At 45.8% G+C, this 23,941-nt stretch overlaps 1 protein-coding gene across 1 annotated transcript in view; it reads left to right on the plus strand.

Annotated features, from left to right (window-relative positions):
- Positions 1-23,941, plus strand: part of ctdp1 (CTD (carboxy-terminal domain, RNA polymerase II, polypeptide A) phosphatase, subunit 1) — a 129,178-nt gene that overhangs the window by 39,843 nt on the left and 65,394 nt on the right. The window contains exon 11 of the mRNA XM_056298772.1: positions 9,046-9,199. Within this exon, the coding sequence (XP_056154747.1) occupies positions 9,046-9,199 (154 nt within the window). The remainder of the gene's footprint in view (positions 1-9,045; positions 9,200-23,941) is intronic.

The raw sequence follows: 23,941 nt of genomic DNA on the forward strand, positions 1-23,941 counted from the left end.
TGAGTATGTTTTGCAGGCTAAGCAGCATGTTTTATTGAGAACAGGCAAGGCAAATTTGTTTATATAGCACATTTCAGCAACAAGGCAATTCAAAATGCTTTAAATAAAACATAAAAGGCATTAAGAGAAGCAACGTAAGGCGTAAAAAGACATTTTATGTTTTAAAGACATTAATGTTTTAAAAACATTTAAAAACAAGTAAAAGAGTAAAAGTTACAGTACAGTGTAAGGTGAAAATCAAAAGCTTCAAGTTTTATTTAATAAAAGTCAGCAGCAAAGAGGAAAGTCTTCAGCCTACATATAAAAGAACAGTGCTGTAGCAGACCTGCAGTTTTCAGGGAGTTTGTTCAGGATATGCAGTGCATAAAAACTGAAAGCTGCCTCTCCATGTTTAGTTTTGTCTCTGGGGACAGAAAGCAGACCTGTCCCAGACGATCTGAGTGGTCTGGACGGTTCATAGTGTAGCAGTAGATCAGAAATGTATTTTGGCCCTAAACCATTCAGTGCTTTATAATCCAAGAGCAGATTTTTAAAATAATTATTTGACGGACAGGGAGCCAATGTTGTAACCCTGGGATTGGATTGATGTGATACACTCTTTTGGTGTTAGTAAGCACTCGAGCAGCAGCATTCTGAATCAGCTGTAGCTGTTTGATCGATTTGTTTAGAAAGACCTGCAAGATGCCGTTACAGTAGTCGAGTCCACTGAAAATAAATGGATGGACAAGTTTTTTTCAAATTCTGCTGAGATATAAATCCTTTAATTCTTGACATAGTCGTCAGGTGATAGTATGCAGACTTTGAAATTGTCTTAATGTGGCTATTTGAATTCAGGTCTGAGTCCATGACTATACCAAGATTTCTGGGTTGGTTCATGGTTTTTAACATTAACAATTATAGCTGAGTGCTTACTTTTAGTCATTCTTTCTTGGCTCCAAAGACAATTCAGTTTTATCTGATTTGTTGTCTAGGACATCATTGATTTGACATTCTGGGAAAACACTGATTTGTTCAATGCACTTACTCAGTGCTTATATGAGATGATAGTCCCCTGGTGACACGGTTATGTAAATCTGCATGTCGTCTGCATAATTATGGTAACATATCTTGTTGTTTTCCATAAACTGGACTAGTGAGAGCATATAGATGTTAAACAGAAGCGGCCCCAGAATGGAGCCTTGGGAAACTCCACAGGTCATTTTTGTATGCTCAGATTTGTAATTACCTATAGACGCAAAGTAAGTAGGATTCAAACCAGTTTAGTGCTGTGCCAGAAAATCCCACCCAGTTTTTCAATTGGTCCAGTAATATGTTGTAGTCAACTGTGTCAAATGCAGTACTACTAATGCAGTAATACCACGACTGAGATTCTGTCACTGTCTGTGTTTAATTAGATGTCATTAAAGACCTTAACAAAAGCAGTCTCAGTGCTGGGTGGTCAAAATCCTGTCTGGAAGACATTGAAACTTGTTTAGTGCCAAAAAGTTGTTGAGCTGCTGGAAAACAGCTTTTTCAGTTATTTTACTCTGAAATGTGAGGTTTGATGTGGGCCTATAACTTCAGTAGTTAAGTGTGTAGATTATTCTTTAAGAGTGGCTTGATTACTGCAGTTTTCAGGGCCTCTGGGAAGAGACCTGAGAGAAGAGATGTGTTGACAATTTGTAGACAATCTGAGGACATGAAATTCGAAACTTTTTTTGGGGAAAAAAACTGTTGGCAGATTATGTCCTCCAAGTTTTTATGGTTGATGGGATCAAATTGTGACATGCTATTTGAATTGATTTTAGATGGACTTAGGGACAACACATGCCCTGTACCTAGTATGAAGGTACTGGCTGTCTTTCTAGTTTTCTGAGTTTTGTCATTAAAGAAGGAGGCAAATTCATTGCAGGCCCTGGTAGATAGAAATTCAGAGCCTACTGCTACTGGGTGGTTTGTTAGCCTGTCGACAATAGAAAACAAGGCACGTACATTATTATTGTTTTTGGCAATGATGTCAGAGAAGTAAGACCGCCTTGCATTTCTCAGTTCCAAATTATAAATAAAGCAGTCTCTCTTTATAGATTTCATAATGAACAGTGAGATTTGTTTTTCCCCACCTGCATTCAGCTTTATGACACTCTTTCTTCTATTCTGACCAGCGTAGCACACCTCCATGGTGATATTTTCTTACCAGAGACCACCTTCACCTTAGCGTGTTTAATAACATCGATAACATCTGTAATTTTAGAATTGAAATTATCTACAAACTCATTGACTGAGACCCGAGAGAGGGCGGGTGTGGAAGAGAAAGCCTGAACAAATATTTCACTGGTGCTTTCAGTCATATGCCGTTTTATAATTACCTCTGTTTGAGCATTTGTGCACACAGAGGTGCTACTCTCAAAGAAAACACAGGAATGATTGGAGAGAGCAACATCAATCACCACAATCTTAGCAATGTTCAGACCCTTCGAGATAATCAAGTCCAGAGTGTGCCACTTGTTGTGTGTTGGCTCCGTCGTCACATGCTGAGTCAGGCCATAGTTATCAAGAACACAACACAGTTCATTAGTTCCTCTGCCCTGGGGGTTGTCAGCATGGATTTTTTAAATCACCAGCAATAACTACACTGTCAAATTCAATACAGATATAGACAGCTGCGTTGTTAAGTCATCAAAAAAGTTTGCATTGTACTTAGGTGGCCTCTAGATATTTCAACATATAACTTGAGGAGTGGAATTCAACCGAAGAGCCACATATTCAAAAGAAATGAAATTTCCATAAGATATCTTCTTGCATTGACTTACGGCGGCACGGTGGCGCAGTGGTTAGTGCGGTCGCCTCACAGCAAGAAGGTCCTAGGTTTGAGCCCCGGGGTAGTCCAACCTTGGTGGGTTATCCTGGGTCGTCCTCTGTGTGGAGTAGGCATGTTCTCCCCGTGTCTGCGTGGGTTTCCTCCGGGGGCTCCGGTTTCCTCCCACAGTCCAAGGACATGTAGGTCAGGTGAATTGGCGTTACTAAATTGTCCCTAGGGATGAATGTGTGTGTGTGTGTGTTTGTGTGTGTGTGTGTGTGTGTGTGTGTGTCAGCCATGTGATGGCCTGGCAGCCTGTCCAGGGTGTCTCCCCGCCTTCCGCCCAATGACTGCTGGAATAGGCTCCAGCATCCCCGCGATCCTGAGAGCAGGATAAGTGGTTAAGACAATGGATGAATCTTCTTGCATTGGAGCAAATCATGAAACAAAATGGCAATTCCACCTCCTTTCTTATGCTGTCTGGTTTCTCTCACAAAGCTGAAATTGGCCGGGGTTGACTCAGTAAGAACAGTTCCATTGTTGACTTGGTCTGACCAAGTTTCAGTTAAAAACATAAAATTGAGATTATGCTTGGTGATTAAAAACCACTAATTGAAAACGTTTTTCCCACCAAAGACCTGATTTTTAGTAACACTAAAGTTAATGTGTTAAAAGTAATACCTGTGCAATTTTTGAGACAGGCTGTGGCTGCTAGCGTACAACTGGAGTCAGATTAGATGAAGTAGCTGTGCACTTTGGGTACGCTTTGTTCCTCCTGAAGCTGGTCAAAACAGGAATTGCAGACTTTGGGGTTGCTCTTCCTCAGTCCGGGATGGGCTGTAACAACAGTAGAGGATCCATACCCAGTAAGCAGAATGAGACATGAACTGAAAGGGGGGGGGGGATAAGGACCCAGTCAGTCCTAGTAGTCAGTATGCCCTGTAATGCTGATCATGGGGAGATTGCCCTTGGTTTGTTTGGGCGGGTATGAGGATTTTGAGAGGGGGGGGGCGGTGCTGGGAATTATCCATGGTGTAGTCCTTGTTTTCCTGGGTAGAAAAGTTTGCTCTACTTTTCCCAGATTTTTCGGACCTTTTCCAAATACCAGCATTGCGGTGCTGGAGGCCGTAGATTAGGTTGGCAGTAAGCATGTGAACCCCCTACTCTGTTGAGATGAACCATGTCCATTCTGAAACGATTTCATTGCTCCCGGTACAGGTTGAAGTTGTCAATGAAGTTCAGTTTTTGAGGAGTGCATGCGGAGGAAAGCCAGTTATTTAATGCCAGCAAGCAGCTGAAACATTCAGTTTGTTCCCCTATAGTCAGGACATACATATTTAAGCTGGGACTTGTTGTAGAATGTCCATTAGTTGTGTGTGTCATGGTTGTGTGGTCTGGGCCATCAAGGCTCACCTGTTCCCCCATCCTCTGATTAGTATTTCTGCTCACCTGCGCCCCATTTACCTGAGTAACCCTGATTGCCCCATTTGCCTGGTTGCCCCTGCTTTACTCACCTGTTTCCAATTTCCTGATAGGCGAGCCTGTGCCTGCCCTGCTCACCTGTTCCCCATTTCCCTGATTGGCTCCCCAGCAAGTTATATATTCCCCCTGGTTGGCCTGGCAATCTGTCAGATTGTCACACACATACTTATTGACTTTTGGTAGCTGGATGCGTCACATCTTGTCTCCAGTCTTTCTTGCTGCCTGAGTCTACATTCCTGTGTTGTGAGTTTGTTTATGTTAATAAAACCTTGTTCTAGCCCAGTCTGTCTCCGCCTGTCTGCATTTGGGTCCTCCACTTCTGCTCCCAGCGTGACAGTATGAGGTGTCTTTTTAACAGCTCTGAGCCATGTGTCATTCCAAGCCAAGTATCAGTTGTTCCAACATGCACAATAAGTGTGTCCGTGCCCGGATAGTTGAATAACACTCGTGGCAGTGTTTGGACCATGTCACTAACCCTAGCGTTGAGTAGACAGACAGTTTTCAAAACTTTGCTTTTGACATTTCTTATTTTATGGTCACCTGCCAGCAGAGCTTGTCTTTGGTTTGATGTCTTATCTAGCTTGGTTAGCTTCTTTTTCAAATGTCCGGTTCATGTTCTGCTGTGATGCAGTCTTTTTTTGATGACTTAACATTAGCTTTAGCTGCTGTTGATCAGTTGTTTACCTCTGGGTGCCACCGAGAGACGCTCCTCAAGGGCTTATTTGTATCACGGGCCATGGGTGCACAGGTCCCGGCATTAACTTCTGAGCTAGCGGTGCTAATGCTAGCTGTGGTATTACTATTGTGCTCACTGACAGGCAGCTCATCGTGAGACATTAGTTGAACTGTACTTGTTGTGCCTGACTTCATTTACCCTGGACAACGTCTGTCCAGAGCTCAGGGTTTGACCCTGAGGGTGTAGAACAGGTCTTTGGTCTCACTCTCTGATTCACCCAATAGCAGATATCCAGATCCGATGTGATGTCGGTCTCAAGCGGGTTCTGGCCGGGCCAGGGAGTAGTGTCTGCATAATCATCAGCACGGGGCTCATTATGTCCGAAAGCCGTTTCGCAACGCGTTTCATTGGACCCTTCCTTGACCCAGAGCCCAGGACAACTGACCCAGTGTTCCCGCGGTGTCATCAGCCCTGTGTGTACCTCGCTTGATTAGTAATGTCAGCTGTGTGTGTGAATATGTGGCCAACCGTGCCTTAGTGCCCGTAACATTACCTCTGATGATGTCCAAGCCTTGTAAGATTAAACTGTGGTGCATTCAGGCGAGTATAGTTGTAATGGCCTATTTTGGTTAACATATTAATTTCAGAACCTATTAAGTATGATTGGTCTTGGACGGGCTTGGCCCACCTGATTTTCTCTGTGCCCTCCCACACTGTGATTTCTGCCTAATATGACATAGCACAGAATAGTTGAATAGGCAAGGGAAGTAAAAAAAAATATATATATATGGATGATAATTATTGATGTTTTCTTTATTGACAGCAAGAGGAAAATCCAAATTAACAAGTTGAAAAAATGGTATAGATAGTTTTATTTTCCGTGTATATCATTGGTTAGTGCGGTTGCCTCACAGCAAGAAGGTCCTGGGTTCGAGTCCAACCTTGGGGGTCGTCCCGGGTTGTCCTCTGTGTGGCGTTTGCATGTTCTGCCCATGTCTGCGTGGGTTTCCTCTGGTTGCTCCAGTTTCCTCCCGCAGTCCAGAGACATGTTGGTCAGGTGAATCGGCATTACTAAATTTTCCCTAGGAGTGAATGTGTGTGTGTGTGTGTATGTGTGTGTGTGTGTGTGATGGCCTTGGCGGCCTGTCCAGTGTGTCTCCCCGCCTGCCGCCCAATGACTGCTGGGATAGGCTGCAGCATCCCCGCGAACCTGAGAGCAGGATAAGCGGTTCGGATAATGGATGGATGGATAGATCATTTACACATTGCATTGTAAAGGAACTTGTTTTTAGCAATATACAGAACTGGGGAATGTTTAGCAGATTTTCAAATACAGGTTTCAAATGCAGTTAAAATTGGACTACTTGACAGAGTATAACTATGACATTTATTAATTCAATCATTCATCATCAGCCGCTTGTCCGGGGTCGGGTCACGGTGGCAGCAAGCTAAGTAGGGCACTCCAGACATCCCTCACCCCAGCAACGCCCTCCAGTTCCTCCTGGGGGATCCCAAGGCGTTCCCAGGCCAGATTGGACATGTAGCCCCTCCAGCAAGTTCTGGGTCTACCACGGGGTCTCCTCCCAGTTGGCCGTGCCTGGTAAACCGCCAAAGGAAGGCGCCCAGGAGGCATCCTAATCAGATGCCCGAACCACCTATGACATTTACTTGATTAGCATTTGACATACAGTGGGGTTTCAGTCAGGGCCTTCAGTAATGAACTGCACCCCCCACCACACACGCACACACAATTTTCTCATATGGGGCTGATACAGCCAGCACAGCCACATACAAAATACACTGTCACACACTATATGCACTATTACATCAACACCAACAACACAGCTGATCTTCAACAACCACAACGCGCACCACTGTTCACTATAGCAGCTGTTGCAGCGTCACCGTCAGATCTTCCTTTATGTCGCTCAGCAACTGGATTGCACACGCACACCACATGGCACAAAAACAACAAGCAAAGTTTCCACAGTTGATGTAGTGTTCACCAGTCACTGACGCAGCTTCAACAAATTCAATAAAGTATAGCTACAATATCATCAGTGCACCGCCTTCAATTCAGTAAGAAAAATGTGCACACCAACTTGGAGTTTAAGTTCCACCTCATTTGAGGGACTTGTGGCAGCCTCTCTTGCAAAATTCATCCAGTAATTTAGTCTGTTTGGGAGAATGTGTAAAAAATGGGGCATCCAGGTAGTGTGGTGGTGTATTCCAACACAGAGATCGCCGGGTCTAATCCCCGTGTTACCTCTGGCCTGGTTGGGTGTCTCTACAGACACAATTGGCCGTGTCTGCGGGTGGGAAGCCGGATGTGGGCATGGGTCCTGGTCGCTGCACTAGTGCCTCCTCTGGTCTGTTGAGGCGCCTGTTTGGGGGGGAGGGGGAACTGGGAGGAATAGCGTGATCCTCCCAGGCGCTACGTCCCCCTGGTGAAACTCCTCACTGTCAGGTGAAAAGAATCGGCTGGCGACTCCACATGTATCGGAGGAGGCATGTGGTAGTCTGCAGCCCTCCCCAGATCAGCAGAGGGGATGGAGCAATGATTGGGACGGCTCGGAAGAGTGAGGTAATTGGCTGGATACAGTTAGGGAGAAAAAAAGGGGGGAACCCCCCCCCCCCAAAAAAGGCAGACTTACCCTATCAGATTAATAAAAAGCATGAATTAGATCGGCAGTAGCTGTGAACGCGGCAGCCATTGCTCTTAGTTTGCTCACAACCCGCCAAAGGCTCATTGAGCTATACACCAATGTATTGGGCACTAGAATCGAACGCCACTCGGATTTGCTTAGGTTTCTTCGGGTGATACGCACCAAATATTGGCAAGCCCCATCGTTCTTCTTCCTCACTGAGAGGAGGGGCTAACTCAACGTGGCCATTTTTAAACATCGTGTCCATGAAGCTGACGAGGTGGTCTCTCATTTCGGGCTTCCTCTCGAAGTTGCACCTGAGAGACACGAGACGCTCCGGTGCTTGGGGCCTGTTGTTAGGGAGCCATTGATGCAGACACTTAAAGGGTGATGGCGCTACCCAACTGTTGTTCAGATCTTTCCGTACTCCTTCATCCATTATTGTCATGAAGGCGGCGTCCTGAATCGAAGGAGCCGCCTGGTTGTCATCTTTGGTCCGCGTAGACACAGTGCGTCCCAGGCGGTCAGCTGCACAGGTAGAGTTCTCTTCAGAATATGTGAGGGGGTAATCGGTGACCTGGATGTCGTTATATTTTTCCTTAACGTGGAACTCGTTAGGGCACGGATTGAAGAGAGTAGGGCGTTGATGCTCTGTGGTGTTCGTGTAGAAGCTCCTCAAGCTCAGAGTTGATGACAACACCGGGGCGAGCACCGATACATCGCAGGGCCCTGGGGCGTTCTGTCAGTACATGTCAACAATTAATTGGCTGATGATACGGTCACTCAGAGATTTAATCAGGTTGCAGCTTTGGGCTTCAGCGAAAGGCTAGCAATACTAGTGCTGTTTACAGAGGATGCAAAAATCAAATCTTCTACAGTTTGACGACAGCAGCAGTTGATGGTCGTGTACTTTTAGTCCGTAAATCAATAGCTTTCTCAGTGTAGTGTTTTTATTTTGTTGACTTTAGCACAGCAATGTTCCAATATGTTCTCCAAATGTTCTCTTTCCAATAAAGTTTTGACTTCCTGTGTCCTTGACTACAGTTGGTGTTTGCTGACTGTGTGTGTGTGTGTGTGTGTGTGTGTGTGTGTGTGTGTGTGTGTGTGTGTGTTCACAATACTAGTCTCACAGCTGTTTCCGAAGTGCCTCTTTGTTCACTTTTTACATGCTGGTAATATGTTTTTATCCTCTGAATTGGTCAATTATACCGTCTGAATGGAGAAAATGAACAGGAGACATTAAAATGGGCAAGCGGGTGTCATAAGCCTGACATCAGCCTGACATCAGCTAAAAAGTTAACAGTTGTCCTTCAGGGCACATCTCGATTCATCTATCTATCTGTTTATTTATTTATTTTGAGGTAGTTCAGCAAAAGACATTGTCGAACCTTGATTTTGTGTGCCTTTCTCGGTGTGTGTATTGACAGGGTTTTATTAGGTTGTTTTCTGTGTTTGGTGTATTTCAGGGGAACTCAGAAGGGTCTGCAGGATGAGACTGCAGGGCCCAGCCGAGATGACGAGCAGCCGGGGCCGTCGCGGCGGAAACGGCAGCCCAGCATGTCGGAGACCATGCCTCTCTACACACTCTGCAAGGAGGACCTGGAGAGTATGGACAAAGAAGTAAGAATGGGGGAAAAATGGACAAAACCTAACACAAGCACATAAACGATTAATTGCTGCTCAGTGTCGGAGTGCTCGGCAGTCATTAGGGTCTAATAGAAACTTGCTCAAACATGAAATCAATATGAGCGAATCAATATGGGCAAATCAGTATGGGCATCCGGGTAGCGTGGCGATCTATTCTGTTGCCTACAAACACGGGGATCATCGGTTCAAATCCCCGTGTTACCTCCAGCTTGGTCGGGCATCCCTACAGACCCCATTGGCTGTGTCTGCGGGTGGGAAGCCGGATGTGGGTATGTGTCCTGGTCGTCGCACGAGTGCCTCCTATGGTCTGTCGAGGCACCTGTTCGGGGGGGGGGGACCTGGGCGTGACCCTCCCACGTGCTACGTCCCCCTGGCGAAGCTCATCACTGTCAGGTGAAAAGAAGCGGCTGGTGGTGATACTCCACATGTATCAAAGGAGGCATGTGGTAGTCTGCAGCCCTCCCCGGATCGGCAGAGGGGGTGGAGCAGCGACTGGGACGGCTTGGAAGAGTGGGGTAATTGGACAGATACAACGGGGGGGATCAAAAAGAAAAAAACATGAAATCAATAGGGAAAACAGAACAGCATAGTTAATATTTATTATTGATTAGCATATTTATTGATTGATATAGTCCCTCATGTAAGACATCCTTCTTTGTTTAATCAAAGCCCCACATATGCTACCATTACAGCCCATCTACTCAGTAGCCCCACCTCCTGCACGGCAGGTGAAATAATTGTTAGCGTCTGAGGGATGTGTGCCTCCGGCTTTGATGCTTTTCAATGGAATCTGCTGTCGGCTAAATGCCCCCGCGCTGGGAAAGACACACAGCAGATCTCTGAGACTTGTTGAGGTGTCGGCAGGTGCTGCCAACATGAGGCCGAAAATGCTTTCAGACTTGATCATATGTGATATATCACGTGACGAGCCAACTGTTAATGTGCTTCAAGGCAGCTCCTTGTAGGACTTTCACTTACCCAGGATACTCTGAGTATCCTATGGCGAGATTTGCTGACTGAAGGTCAGGTACTGTCACATAGTCTGAATCATTCTGAGTTGCTTGTTGCTGGTCTAGTAGGGCTGTGTACTGGCGAGAATCTGGCGATATGATACGTATCACGATACAGGGGTTCCGATTCAATATATCGTGATACTATAAGAAAGGCAATATACTGCGATGTCATAGGCCTGTGTTCTTTGTGCTTATGCTACTTCCGGTCTCAGTTTACATTGTTGGGTTGGAGTGGAAGAGTCACATGGCTGAATATAGATTACAACACTTTCTGAGTCTCATCACCAGCCAGTCAGACTAGCTTCGTCTAGTCAGAAAGGCACGAACTGAGGAAGCCTCTCGGATGAGAGGCGAAACGTCTTCACGGATATATACCAAGTCCAGTTGCACTTGATTCAACTCCTTTGGATAACCATGACCTGGATGAATGAGAACATTCACAGACATTACAACACTGTTATCTAGCGGTCGTGGGGTTACACACAATGCAAAGTTTGTCACGAACCTTTACATGTAACCAATTAAAAGCTGATGTAGTGGTTTTGAGAATCGATACAGTATCACAAGAGATAATATCGCGATACTCGAGTGTATCAATACTTTCTTACTTGGCCAATTACCCCAACTCTTCCGAGCCGTCCCGGTCGCTGTTCCACCTCCTCTGCCGATCCGGGGAGGCCTGCAGACTACCACATGCCTCCTCCAATACATGTGGAGTCGCTAGCTGCTTCTTTTCACCTGACAGTGGCGAGCTTCACCAGGAGGACGTAGCGCATGAGAGGGTCATGCTATTCCCCCCAGTTCCCCCTCCCCTCCAAACAGGTGCCCCGATTGACCAGAGGAGGCACTAGTGCAGCGACCATGACACATACCCCCATCCGGCTTCCCACCTGCAGACACGGCCAATTGTGTCTGTAGGCACGCCCGACCAAGCCGGAGGTAACACAGGGATTCGAACCAGTGATCCCCTTGTTGGTAGGCAATGGAATAGACTGCCATGCTTCCCAGAGACCCTGAATCAATAACATTTTATGAGTGAAAGGTTAGAACAGTTGTTATGGCAGAAATTTTATTTAAAAATTTGGATCTTTTTCCTTCTTATTCTCCGTCATACTGTGTGACAGTCTCCTTTTCGACCCTCGCTCCTGCCCTTGACGTACCCACACACAGGTCACAGATCCAGCGAGTAAACAGGGCCCAGCCATTTATAATTAAAATTGAGTGATTGAAATGTCAGTGTGATTTGGTCACACATTGACTGATGGGGTTCCCAGTCCCGTTACTGGGGTTAAAAAGGTCCGCCTGTGCATGAGCATGTCCGAAATACTAATATTCTCTGTCTAGCCGGGGGCCACTGCTGTGTGGGCCAGTCATACTGCTGTGCTGCGTGATGCTGTAAATAGCCCCGCCCCTTCTCTTCCTCTACGCTTGAGAGTTTGAGAGGCCGGTCCTCATGTCCTCTTAAAATCACTGACCTAGAAATATAGTCAAAGCCAGCAGCTATTTTCCATCTTCCATTTCGCTTTTTGATTTTTTTTCTATTTTACTTTTTTTCTTCTTCTTAGCTTTCAGGTTTTTATGATTCACCCTCTTCTCTCTTTGCCATTATTCTGTATTGTTATGATGGCTTACACCAGTTTTTAAGATGGAGGATGATGTTTTTTTGCTCTTGAAATTACAATTACCGAGAATAATGGCCTACTTACACGTCTTATTTCCGGTCCTGTGTCACTGAAGCGTTAAAAAAAGATCTTTCGTAATGTATGAATCATTACCGAGTATCCACCAGCTCCCTCGGTGCTGCCATTGCTTCCCCCTTCTTTTTTTTTTCTTCCCTTACCAAACTACCGCTGACGCAGTGTTATGCACGGTCGTCTAACGTATATGATCCATCCAGTCTCAGTACTCATCGTGCAGTCATCCCGTATGTGATTCTCGCTGTAATAGTTCAATTTACCCCTCGTGTGGCTGTTGCGAATGCAGGGCACATTTTCAACCATCCCTCCCCTGTTTGTGCCTATTAGACATAATCACGGCTGCAGCAGGAAGCTCGCTGGAAATTGTGTTTCCATTATTAATCTGGAAATGGTGCATTATGTCTGCAGTTTGGTCAGACCTTTTTTATTGAGTGTGTGTGTGTATGTGTGTGTGTGTGTCGCAGTGGGTGGTATACTGGAAAACGTGCCCTCTTCGCTCCCGTGGGTTTTGTTTTTTTTTGTTTGTTTTTGTTTTTGTTTTTTTTTTGCTTTTTTGTTTTTTTTGACAGGCGCTTTCACACCTGGCTCGTTTGGAGCAGTTGTTTTCAAAACCGGGAGCCCCCCCACCCTCGAGATCAGTGGGGGTGCATGGCAAACTTTACTGAGGAAGCCAGCCAGCTTGGTATGGAGATATATCACCATATGATTGTCATCATACGGCGATAACTATGATATGTCCATGTGATCATATCTCCATATGATCACAAGGACATATCATAGTTACTTGCTTTCACAAACCAGAATAAACGAGTGCCGTAACTGGGGTAATGCTTCTCCATCTATCCATCCATCCATCCATTATCTAAACCGCTTATCCCAGGGTCTCAGGTTATCTCAGATCTCAGAGTTGCAAGGATGCTGGAGCCTTTCCCAGCAGTTATTGGGCGGCAGGCGAGGAGACACCCTGGACAGGCCGCTAGGCCTTCACGGGGCCAACTCACACACGCACATTCACACCTAGGGACAATTTAGTACGGCCGATTCACCTGACCTACATGTCTTTGGACTGTGGGAGGAAACTGGAGCACCCAGAGGAAACCCATGCAGGCACGGGGAGAACATGCAAACTCCACACAGAGGACGACCCCCAAAGTTGGACTACCCGGGGCTCGAACCCAGGACCTTCTTGCTGTGAGGCGACAGTGCTAACCACTGCAACCACTGTGCTGCTATAATGTTTCTCATTTGCACTTATCTCCCATTCCTCGGGAACCATAGCATGTACAAGGCTTTTGTGGAATACAAAACAAGTGGTGTGACTTATTTTCTCTCTCCAAATACTGTACAGCCAACACAAGAAAACTTCTCACAACCATAAGCACTGGTTATTAGTAACAGATGAATTATGTGCATACAGCTATGAGAGGCCATCTCCAACAATTTAACTGCAATCGGAAAGAAACAACAATGCCGTTTGCTCTTAAAGATGCTCGCACAATCACACACCGGATCTACACAGGCTAAAACATGACGCTGCCTCTGAGTTTCTTCTCATCATCTAAAGAATAAACACATAGCTGAACGTTTTTGCTAACATGCTAACTGGTTTCACCCGTGCTGCATGCAGTAGGCTAGCTGGTTGGGGACTCAGTGCAAGCAGTTTTTTATTTTTTCTTGATGACAACAGGGATTTGATTGGTGAGAAGCTAGGTTTAACCTTGCCCATGTTGTCCTCACCCAGCACTAGTCTGGGACGATGGCGGCACGAACTTGTATTTGCTGTGGCCTCGCCCAGTGCCGTCCATGCAGTGTCTTTGTCCACATCTGCGTCTAGGTTTGTTTAATCTTTGTTTGATGGCTGGGAGAGCTGGCACTGGATCGGCTGGGAGAGCTTGGTCCGCTGCGTCCTGTGGGCCCAGGTACAGCAGCCCTGGCCGGAGCTACGCCTGCCACCAAGCCGGAGGTACACGGGGATTCGAACTGGCGATCCTCGTGTTTGTACACTATGGAATAGACCGGTACGCTACCCGGACGCCTTCTCACCCGGTTGCTGTACTCTGGTCCTCGCTTGTTTGAATTCATGGTGTCTTGTAAGCACATGTGGGCTGGGCGTAATTGTACACACAACACAATAATAACATTTCATTCATTCATTCATTCTGTGGTGACAAAGCTTGTCCTGACCTCATAATGCACAGCCCAGCTGGCGACAGGAGCCGGTTTAATCCAAAAAATGTGCAATGCTTCCTGCGGTTGGGTCGGATCTGGGTCTGATCACGTTCATACCACAAACGAGCTGTACCAGAGTTCGTTTGTAACCAGGCTGAGACCACCTCTTCAGTAAGGTCTCGGTCCAGTTGTTTTGGTACACACCCGAGTGTGATTGCTGTGTTCGCACCTTCCCAAATGAAACACACTGAGGGGGTAAACGCCCCAAGGCTCGCTTAAAAAGGACCAAACAGCTCGGGTGTGAAAGCACCCAGAATGAGTGAAGCTTGATTCAATACTAAGAAATGGGCCTGCTTGATTATTTCAGCACTGTTGAAATCACAACGGGCGGCACGGTGGCGCAGTGGTTAGCGCAGTCACCACACAGAAAGGAGGTCCTGGGTTTGAGCCCCAGGGTAGTCCAACCTTGGGGGTCATCCCAGGTCGTCCTCTGTGTGGAGTTTGCATGTTCTCTCCGTGTCTGTGTGGGTTTCCTCCGGGGGCTCCAGTTTCCTCCCACAGTCCGAAGACATGTAGGTCAAGTGAACCGGCCGTACTAAATTGTCCCTAGGTGTGAATGTGTATGTATGTGTGTCAGCCCTGTGTGATGGCCTGGCGGCCTGTCCAGGGTGTCTGCCCGCCTGCCGCCCAATGACTGCTGGGATAGGCTCCAGTAGCCCCGCGACCCCGAGAGCAGGATAAGCGGTCAGATAATGGATGGATGGATATGAAATCACAACTGGGGGATTTTGTATCCATTGTTTTTAAGGAACAGTCAGGCTGCAGTTTCAGCAACCAGCATCTTTCAACACAGGGATGAATCGCCACTGGTTTTGTCTCCATCTCAGTATATGAGCAGGCAGGTTGAAGAAACTGGTATCCTTAGTGTTCCACTTAGTACGCCTTGGAGTTCTTCACTTGCGTTTTCTGGGGACTTGTCATGGCCGCCCAACCACAGACAGCAGAGAAATGAACCCGATAATGTGGTAATTACTCATCCTTGGCGAGCTCACGGAATGAGAGAGACGGATATAACATCTGACATCATCAATCTCCGCAAAGTGAGAGATTGACAGACTGCGACATGGACTCTGATGTTAGAAATGCATTAGCAACAGCTGCACTATTGTGTTCAGTGGAAATCGACTGATTTCATGTTGAAGACTAAACCCTTCATGTGGGGTACAAATTATTTATGATTTCATTATACGCACTTGAAGGATCAAATAATTTCTTTTGATGCACTGTGTAGCTTTTTTTTTTGTTGGTGGTCAAAAGGTTGTGTTACACACCTAATCAATACTATTGTATATTTAAACAACCTCATGCCAGCCTACACCCCATATTGATTTCCATTCTTATTCAAAAAGCGAGCATGTTGCTTTCATGTTGGGTCTCTGTTATAATTTGGGACGGTGCTGGTGATTGGCTGTCTGAAATGCGGTGTAAATGTGACCTTTGGACTGCGTGAAACAAAGCTCAGATCAGTTCAGAAGTTAGTCGTGAGGGGGCGTCCGGGTCGCATGGTGGTCTATTCTGTTGCCTGCCAACACAGGGATCATCGGTTCGAATCCCCATGTTACCTCTGGCTTGGTCGACCGTCCCTCCAGACACAATTGGCCGTGTCTGCAGGTCGGAAGCCGGATGTGGGTTTGTGTCCTGGTCGCTGCACTAGCAAAAAAAAGTTAGTCCTGAGTCTCTACCTAATTCAAGTCTAATGAATAATTAATTAATAATAATAACCAATTAATAATTAATGCCTAATTGGGTGGCACGGTTGCGCAGTGGTTACCTCTGTCACCTCACAGCGAGAAGGTGCTGGGTTCGAACCCTGGGGTAGTCCAACCTTGGGGGTTACCCCACGTCATTATCTGTGTGGAGTTGGCATGTTTTCCCTGTGTCTGCGGTGGGTTTTCTCCGGGTGCTCCGGTTTCTCCTACCCTCAAAAACGACATGCATGTTAGGGTTAATACTCCTGTTTCTGCCTTTGACCGAGGCATGGCAAAACGGACTGGGGTTGGTCCCCTGGCGCTGCACGGCGGCTGCCAACTGCTCCTAGCTACACAGCTAGAATGGGTTAAATGCAGAGAAAGAATTTCCCTATGGGGATTAATAAAGTATCTCAAAATCATCCATCCTTTATCCAAACTGCTTATTCCTGCTTTAGGGTCACGGGGATGCTGGAGCCTATCCCAGCATTCATTGGGCAGTAGGCAGGGAGACACCCTGGACAGGCCGCCAGGCCATCACAGGGCCGACACACATTCACACCCAGAGACAATTTAGTATGGCCGATTCACTTGACCTACATGTCTTAGGACTGTGGGAGGAAACCGGAGCACCTGGAGGAAACCCACACAGACACAGGTAGAACATTCAAACTACACACAGAGGACGACCACCAAGGTCGGACTACCCCGGGGCTCGAACCCAGGACCTTCTTGCTGTGAGGTGACTGCGCTAACCACTGCGCCACCGTGCCACCCATCTCAATTTCAAAAAAAAAAAGTCAGGCACGTAGCTCTCATTCACATGTCCTTGGTCTGCCTCTGAGAACAATATGTTCAGAGGTAAAACAACAAGACATCTGTTATTTCATTCTCATTATGGACCAAGATCCTTTTGTTCCCCCAGCCAGAGACTTTAACGTATAGCGGCTGTTTGAGCCGCTGCCTCTCAGGTTTGTTGGCTTCAGTATTGGATTTTAGTCCTGTGGGGCTCAGGTGGGCGTACAATCAAAAGCCTCTAGTTCTCACAGGGAACGGTATGTTTTTCTTGCGATGATATGGTGATGAGACTGTTGGCTTTCCACCTGCCATCAACTCTCATAGTTACGTATTGTATCTGGTGTAGCACGTTTCATTAGTGGATTAGGGTAATTCTGAACCACGAGTGGTTTTATAAATGGCTTTTTCTGGCTTCTTGCAAAACATAAACCGTTAACCAATGTCTTTTTTTTTTAGAATACAGGAGCAACCATTTGATTCTTGGAAAGGGTACCTTGTAGATGCTCTGTATTTGAAATGCCATTCTACCCAACTTGCCTCAGCAAAAAGGGCCGACTGTGACATTCTTAAACGTTCCAGATCGTTGGGGCAAAGGGAAAGCAGCCGCTTTAATTGGCCAAAGCCAGGTGCTTATCTGATGCAGGTAGACAGGTTCACATTTAAATGTCACAACTGCTTACATCATGGTGCGTGTTTTTTTTTCTCCAACCAAGAGCAACGTGTGCCTGGCAGAGAATCGCAGTGATGCAACAACTAGACAACCTTTCTTTTAAGATCCACTCTCGCTTGTGGGTTTGGTATAATATGGACTGTCGGCATGCTCGTGTCTTAACTGCTGACGGTCACACAGACCACCGTATGGACTTTATGGCTCTATACCTGTGGTCACATATTGCTTCATGTCTCGATCAGCTCTTGCAGTCAAAATTTAAAACACAGATTCGTGTCCGGGTAGCGTGGCGATCTATTTCGTTGCATATTAACACGGGGATCGCCGGTTTGAATCCTCGTGTTACCTCCTGCTTGGTCAGGGCGTCCCTACAGACACAATTGGCCGTGTCTGCGGATGGGAAGCCGGATGTGGGTATGTGTCCTGGTCGCTGCACTAGCGCCTCCTCTTGTCGGTTGGGGCGCCTGCTCAGGCGGGAGGGGGAACTGGGGGGAATAGCGTAATCCTCCCATGCGCTACGCCCCCCTGGTGGAACTCCTCACTTTCGAGTGAAAAGGAGCGGCTGGCGACTCCACATGTATCGCAGGAGGCATGTGGTAGTCTGCAGCCCTCTCTGGATTGGCAGAGGGGGTGGAGCAGCGACCGGGATGGCTCAGAAGAGTGGGGTAATTGGACGGGAACAATTGTGGAGAAAAAGGTGGGGAAAAAACAAAACAGATTCATTACATTTGATCATTTGCTGCGTGGTGTCTGATCATGGCAAAAATAAGCTATACATGTGGGTAAGCCTCTTAATATTATTGTTATCATCATTTCAGTTGACAGCCATATATTCTGTATAGTATTTCCGTTCTGCACACAATTTAGCCAATACTTTGATTAATGTAGCCCTCAAGATTGAAATCGATAGATGAAGAGTAAATGTGTTTGTTCAGTCATGATTTGATCTTACGATTTAATGCCTTGCAGTAATTTCTACAATTGCCCCTGCTGCCATGTGGGATAGGCTATTTAGCCAAAGGCTATGGGCGGGGCAGACCAAGACGGCAAACCTTCGGAGGAGCAGCCCCGCGTAGACCAATTACTATGGCCCACTTAAACATGAACATGTCTGGATAATTGAGTCAAGGTTACCCCAGTTATGGGTTAAATAACAAAACAAACTACTGCCTTGTAGACGCCCTGGGGGGGGTAAAGGCTGTGGGACCAACCCAGACAGAAATTGGGTTCCGAAGGAGTTGCGACCTCAGTCTACTATCAGCAAAAGACAAGCATTGCTCGACTGCGGTCGAAGGATGATGATGAATTTCTACAATCAATGTTTGATTTTACTTTTCTCTAATCACAAATGCATTGGCGGCCATTATTTTTTCCTTGTTTTGTTTTAAGGTAAAAGGAGGAATATCACTCTGTCAGTCTAATTTGAAAGAACATTTTTCTGTGTTTTGAAATAACTGACTCAACCTTTTGAGCCTTGTAATCATATTGATTATTGATTATATGTATGGAAAACAAACCATGGCCTGGACAGGTCTATGAACAATGGATGGATTGTTAGACTCCATCTGCAATACTACAAGGCTAATGGCCAAGAGCTTATTTAAAATTGCCTGTGTTGGTATTAGATCTAAGGGTGCGTGGGTGGTGGTGGTTCTGGAGTGGGTGTGGATGAGGGGCCCAATTTGGAAAATTTTGTCCCTTTGTCCATAATTCCTAAAGGCTGGCCTGACTGGCAGCATCAGCCCCCCTGTATGGTAAAAAGGGACACCTTTCAGTTACGGGGGCTGTTCTTCGGATCAAAGGCTAAAATGAGGTCCCGACTCACTGTGGTGTTTAATGATCACAGAACTACTACTACTATTACTACTTTCGGCTGCTCCCATTAGGGATCGCCACAGCAGATCATCTGTTTCCATCTCATCCTGTCCTCTGCATCTTCCTCTGTCACACCAGCCACCTACCTGCATGTCCTCCCTCACCACGTCCATAAACCTCCTCTTTTGTCTTCCTCTTGCCTGGCAGTTCCATATTCAGCATCCTTCTCCCAATATACCCAGCATCTGTCCTCCACACATGTCTAAACCATCTCAAGCTTGCCTCGCTAGCTTTGTCTCCAAACCATCCAACCTGAGCTGTCCCTCTAATATACTCGTTCCTAATCCTGTCCTTCTTCATCACTTTCGACGAAAATCTTAGCATCTTCAACTCTGCCACCTCCAGCTCTGCCTCCTGTCTTTTCATCAGTGCCACTGTCTCCAAACCATATAACATAGCTGGTCTCACAACCATCTTGTAGACCTCCCCTTTAACTCATGCTGGTACCCTTCTGTCACAAATCACTCCTGACACTCTTCTCCACCCATTCCACCCTGCCTGCACTCTCTTCTTCATCTCTCTTCCGCACTCCCCGTTACTTTGAACAGTTGACCCCAAGTATTTAAACTCATACACCTTCCTCACCTCTACTCCTTGCATCCTCACCATTCTGCTGTCCTCCCTCTCATTCACACATAAGTATTCCGTCTTGCTCCTACTGACTTTCATTCCTCTTCTCTCCAGTGCATACCTCCACCTCTCCAGACTCTCCTCAACCTGCACCCTACTCTCACTATAAATCACAACGTCATCCATAAATATCATAGTCCACGGAGACTCCTGCCTGATCTCGTTTGTCAACCTGTCCATCACCAGTGCAACAAGAAAGGGCTCAGAGCCAATCCTTGATGTAATCCCACCTCCACCTTGAACCCATCCATCATTCCTACTGCACACCTCACTATTGTCACTCTACCTTCACACATATCCTGCACCATTCTTACATACTTCTCTGCCACTCCCAACTTCTTCAAACAATACCACACCTCCTCTCTCGACACCCTGTCTTATGCTTTCTCTAAATCCACAAACACACAATGTAACTCCTTCTGACCTTCTCTGTACTTCAACATCAACATTCTCAAAGCAAACATTGCATCTGTAGTGCTCTTTCGTGGTTTGAAATCATACTGCTGCTCGCTAATCATCACCTCTCCTCTTAACCTAGCTTCTATTACTCTTTCTCACAAGATTGTGTTAAACAATCTAGTTAAAAACTCCACTGACATCTTCCTTAACACCTCCATGCCTCAACAGGTATGTCATCTGGACCAGTCGTCTTTCCACTCTTCATCCTCATCATAGCTGCCCTCACTTCCTCCTTCCTAATCCACCACACTTCCTGATTCACTATCCCCACATCATCCAACCTTATCTCTCCTTCGTTCTCATTTTCTTCATTCATCATCCCCTCAAAGTACTCCTTCCATTTTTTTCAACACACTCTCCTCGCTTGTCAGCACATTTCCATCTCTAGCCTTCATCGCCGTAACCTGCTCTACGTCCTTTCCTGCACGGTCCCTCTGTCTACGCAATTGGTACAAGTCCTTTTCTCCTTCCTTAGTGTCTAACCTCTCATACAACTCACCATTTGCCTTTTCCTTTGCCTTCGCCACCTCTCTCTTCACTTTACGCCACATCTCCTTGTGCTCCTGTCTACTTTCTTCATCTTTCTGACCATCCCACTTCTTTGCCAACCTCTTCGTCTGTATACTTTACTGTACTTCCTCATTCCACCACCAACTGCTCAATGTCACTGGCTAAGCCTCCTCATGTCTCTTTCATCAATACCAACTAATTATTCCTTCCTACTTAATTGGCTGATTTAAGTCCTTGCCCTTCCATCCTGTATAGCAATTGTGTAGTGAGCATTCTGGTGCAGAGGTGGATTCTATACTATGTGAGCAGATGAGTCAAGATTATGTATGTATGAATGCATGTTTTTGTCTTCCTGTTAATGTGCAAACATGGTGCTGCCTAGTTTGGACTCAACTTTACTTCAGGTTTTTTTTTTTTAAAAAGGCAAATTTTGGCAGCTCACTTCAGAATCTGATAGTACATGTACATGTGATACGTCGATACATTGTACATGTGACACAGGCCAGTATTTTCAAGAGTAATCCAGGGTATTTACTTTGTAGCAAAGCAGATGGCAAACAGCACAGATCAGACAATCTTTTATTCTAAATGGCCTCTGTCATTATTCTCACATGACCATGGACTCAGCCGGAATTTTACGCCACACAGAGCACCAAAACAACATGACGTGACATACAGAGAAAGTCCTGCCAAAACAGGACTCTTGTCAGAGGTTCTACAAACAAATTAAAAATATGATGGGAAGTCAGGAGACTGCTCTTATCAGTTAGTTTGGGGTTCATTTCCCTGTTTTACCTTCCCTTAAGTGTCATACAGACTTTGATTTGGGCCATCTCAGACGAAAGATGACTAAACGTGGCGATATCTTTGGTCGTGGCTCCAAAATGGAGGTCCTACATCACACTGTGAGACAGGTTCAAAGATGGCTGTTATTACGGTCTTTTGACCGAAGATAACCTGGGACAAAAGTCTGACCGTGTCAGAAATTTAGGATGACCATCTCACAATGTGACTGCTGCTACGACCTACATCTACTAACCAATCAATAGAAATGCAGCACGAAATGATGCACTGATCAACACGACACAGAATCGTTGCTGACGCTAAACACAAACAAACAGACTGTTAGCATCTGTGACCCAAATGCCATGGATTCAACAAAACGAGCTAAAACGAGCTGCAGCGACTACTGAAAGGACTCGATTCCTGCTTGGCATCATGTTGCTCTACCAGCGGCGTGGATTGATTACGCGCGCTGATGCGGCACCCGCGCTGATGATGCTTTTATGGGCTTGCATCGTAGCCTGTGATTCAGTAGGTATTATCGTACAGTCTGCATACATCAAACTTGATGTCGTACCCAAGTTTATTAGATCCATATCGCACAGTGTGGCTTGCAAATAAACTTATAGGATTGCTAAAATCACACAGTCTGTAGGAGGATTTAGGCACGTTAGCTCTTATCACCCAGCACATATAGATGATCGTTCCATAGCCAGCCCCAGCCCGCATATTACTAAGCTGATGTCATGTTCTCACCATGGAGCAATTGACAAACACAAATGAGAGGATGATTTTGAGTTCCATGCAACTGGTGCCAGGGTGATGAGTGGTGATATCACAGGTGCCCTCAGAGGTGTTGCTCATTAAGCCAGGGACTAAAGAGGATCTAGGTAAGTCATTAGTCCCACTGATCCTTGCTCTCTCAAGGCCCTGGGAGTATTGATCTCGCACGTCCTTGGTGAGGCAAAATCCTTGGGAATGACCCTGCAGAACAGGCTCTTGCATCACCTCTGCAGTATGGAGAGGTGAATAAATGAAACGTATTTCACTTTGGTTTTGCAGTTTTGTTTTTTGTTTTTAAAAAAGAATGAAATACTAAATGACAATGATAAATAAAAGCCATTTGTAGCACAATTGAACATTTCCAGAGGACATTTCTCCAAAATAATTCTTTGCATTTTTAAAGACTACAGCCAGCAATGAAGTCAAAATGTTGGGAGGGGGAAGTTTGATATTGCTTCGTTGTACCGAGCACAAGTTCTTTTGAAGTTCTTTTGCAATGTACCCTGACTTGATATCCAAGAACTGCTTTTGAAAACAGCAGCAAAGTTGTCTTTATCAGAATCTGTGAGATGGCTCTATACTGCTGGCATTTGTCACCAACTGTAGGTCTTTCAGACAGTCACTTGTGCACAGCAGCAGAGAGATGCGTCACACGTCTTGACATTAGTAGGTTGCAGGATTTGCAAAGGATAGCCACAAAAACACAATCATGTTCAAGCAAATAATTCAGCCAAATAATATTTAAAATATGAATATTGAGGGCGGCGTGGTTAGCGCAGTCACCTCGCAGCAAGAAGGTCCTGGGTTCGACCCTCAGGGTAGTCCAAAATAACATAAATTCAGAAAGTCTTCTTCTCACTTTCTTCCACTTAGTGTCTTTTCCTAGTCAAGATAGATGATATAGGCGTCACTTTGACATGCCACCTATGACGGGAGCCTGTGGGGAGACAAATTAATGTTCTGGCTTAAATTTTTCCCTGGGGTAAGGTGTCAGGAGCTTTTTCCTCTCATGTGAATCCATTCTGCCTAATGCCGTGTGTGGTTTGGTAGATCAGACACGGCAAACGTGTCAGTCTCACGGTTTTTCCTTGAACTCCCTGTCTGGCAATGATTGTTACTCCAGGCCCTGTGTTGGTGTTTTTTTTTTTCCCAATTTTTCTCCCCAATTGTACAAACCCCAATTCCAATGAAGTTGGGACGTTGTGTAAAACATGAATAAAAACCGAATACAATGATTTGCAAATCCTTTTTGACCTATATTCAATTGAATACACTACAAAGACGAGATATTTAATGTTCAAACTGATAAACTGTATTGTTTTTTGCAAATATTCACTAATTTTGAATTTTATGCCTGCAACACGTTCCACAGAAGCTGGGACAGGGGCAACAAAAGACTGGGAAAGTTGAGGAATGTTCAAAAAACACCTGTTTGGAACATTCCACAGGTGAACAGGTTAATTGGAAACAGGTGAGTGTCATGATTGGGTATAAAAGGAGCATCCCCGAAAGGCTCAGTCGTTCACAAGGAAGGATGGGGCGAGGTTCACCGCTTTGTGAACAACTGCGTGAGCAAATAG

Source organism: Lampris incognitus, chromosome 18 (genome assembly GCF_029633865.1).
Source record: "Lampris incognitus isolate fLamInc1 chromosome 18, fLamInc1.hap2, whole genome shotgun sequence".
Classification (NCBI taxonomy): domain Eukaryota; kingdom Metazoa; phylum Chordata; class Actinopteri; order Lampriformes; family Lampridae; genus Lampris; species Lampris incognitus.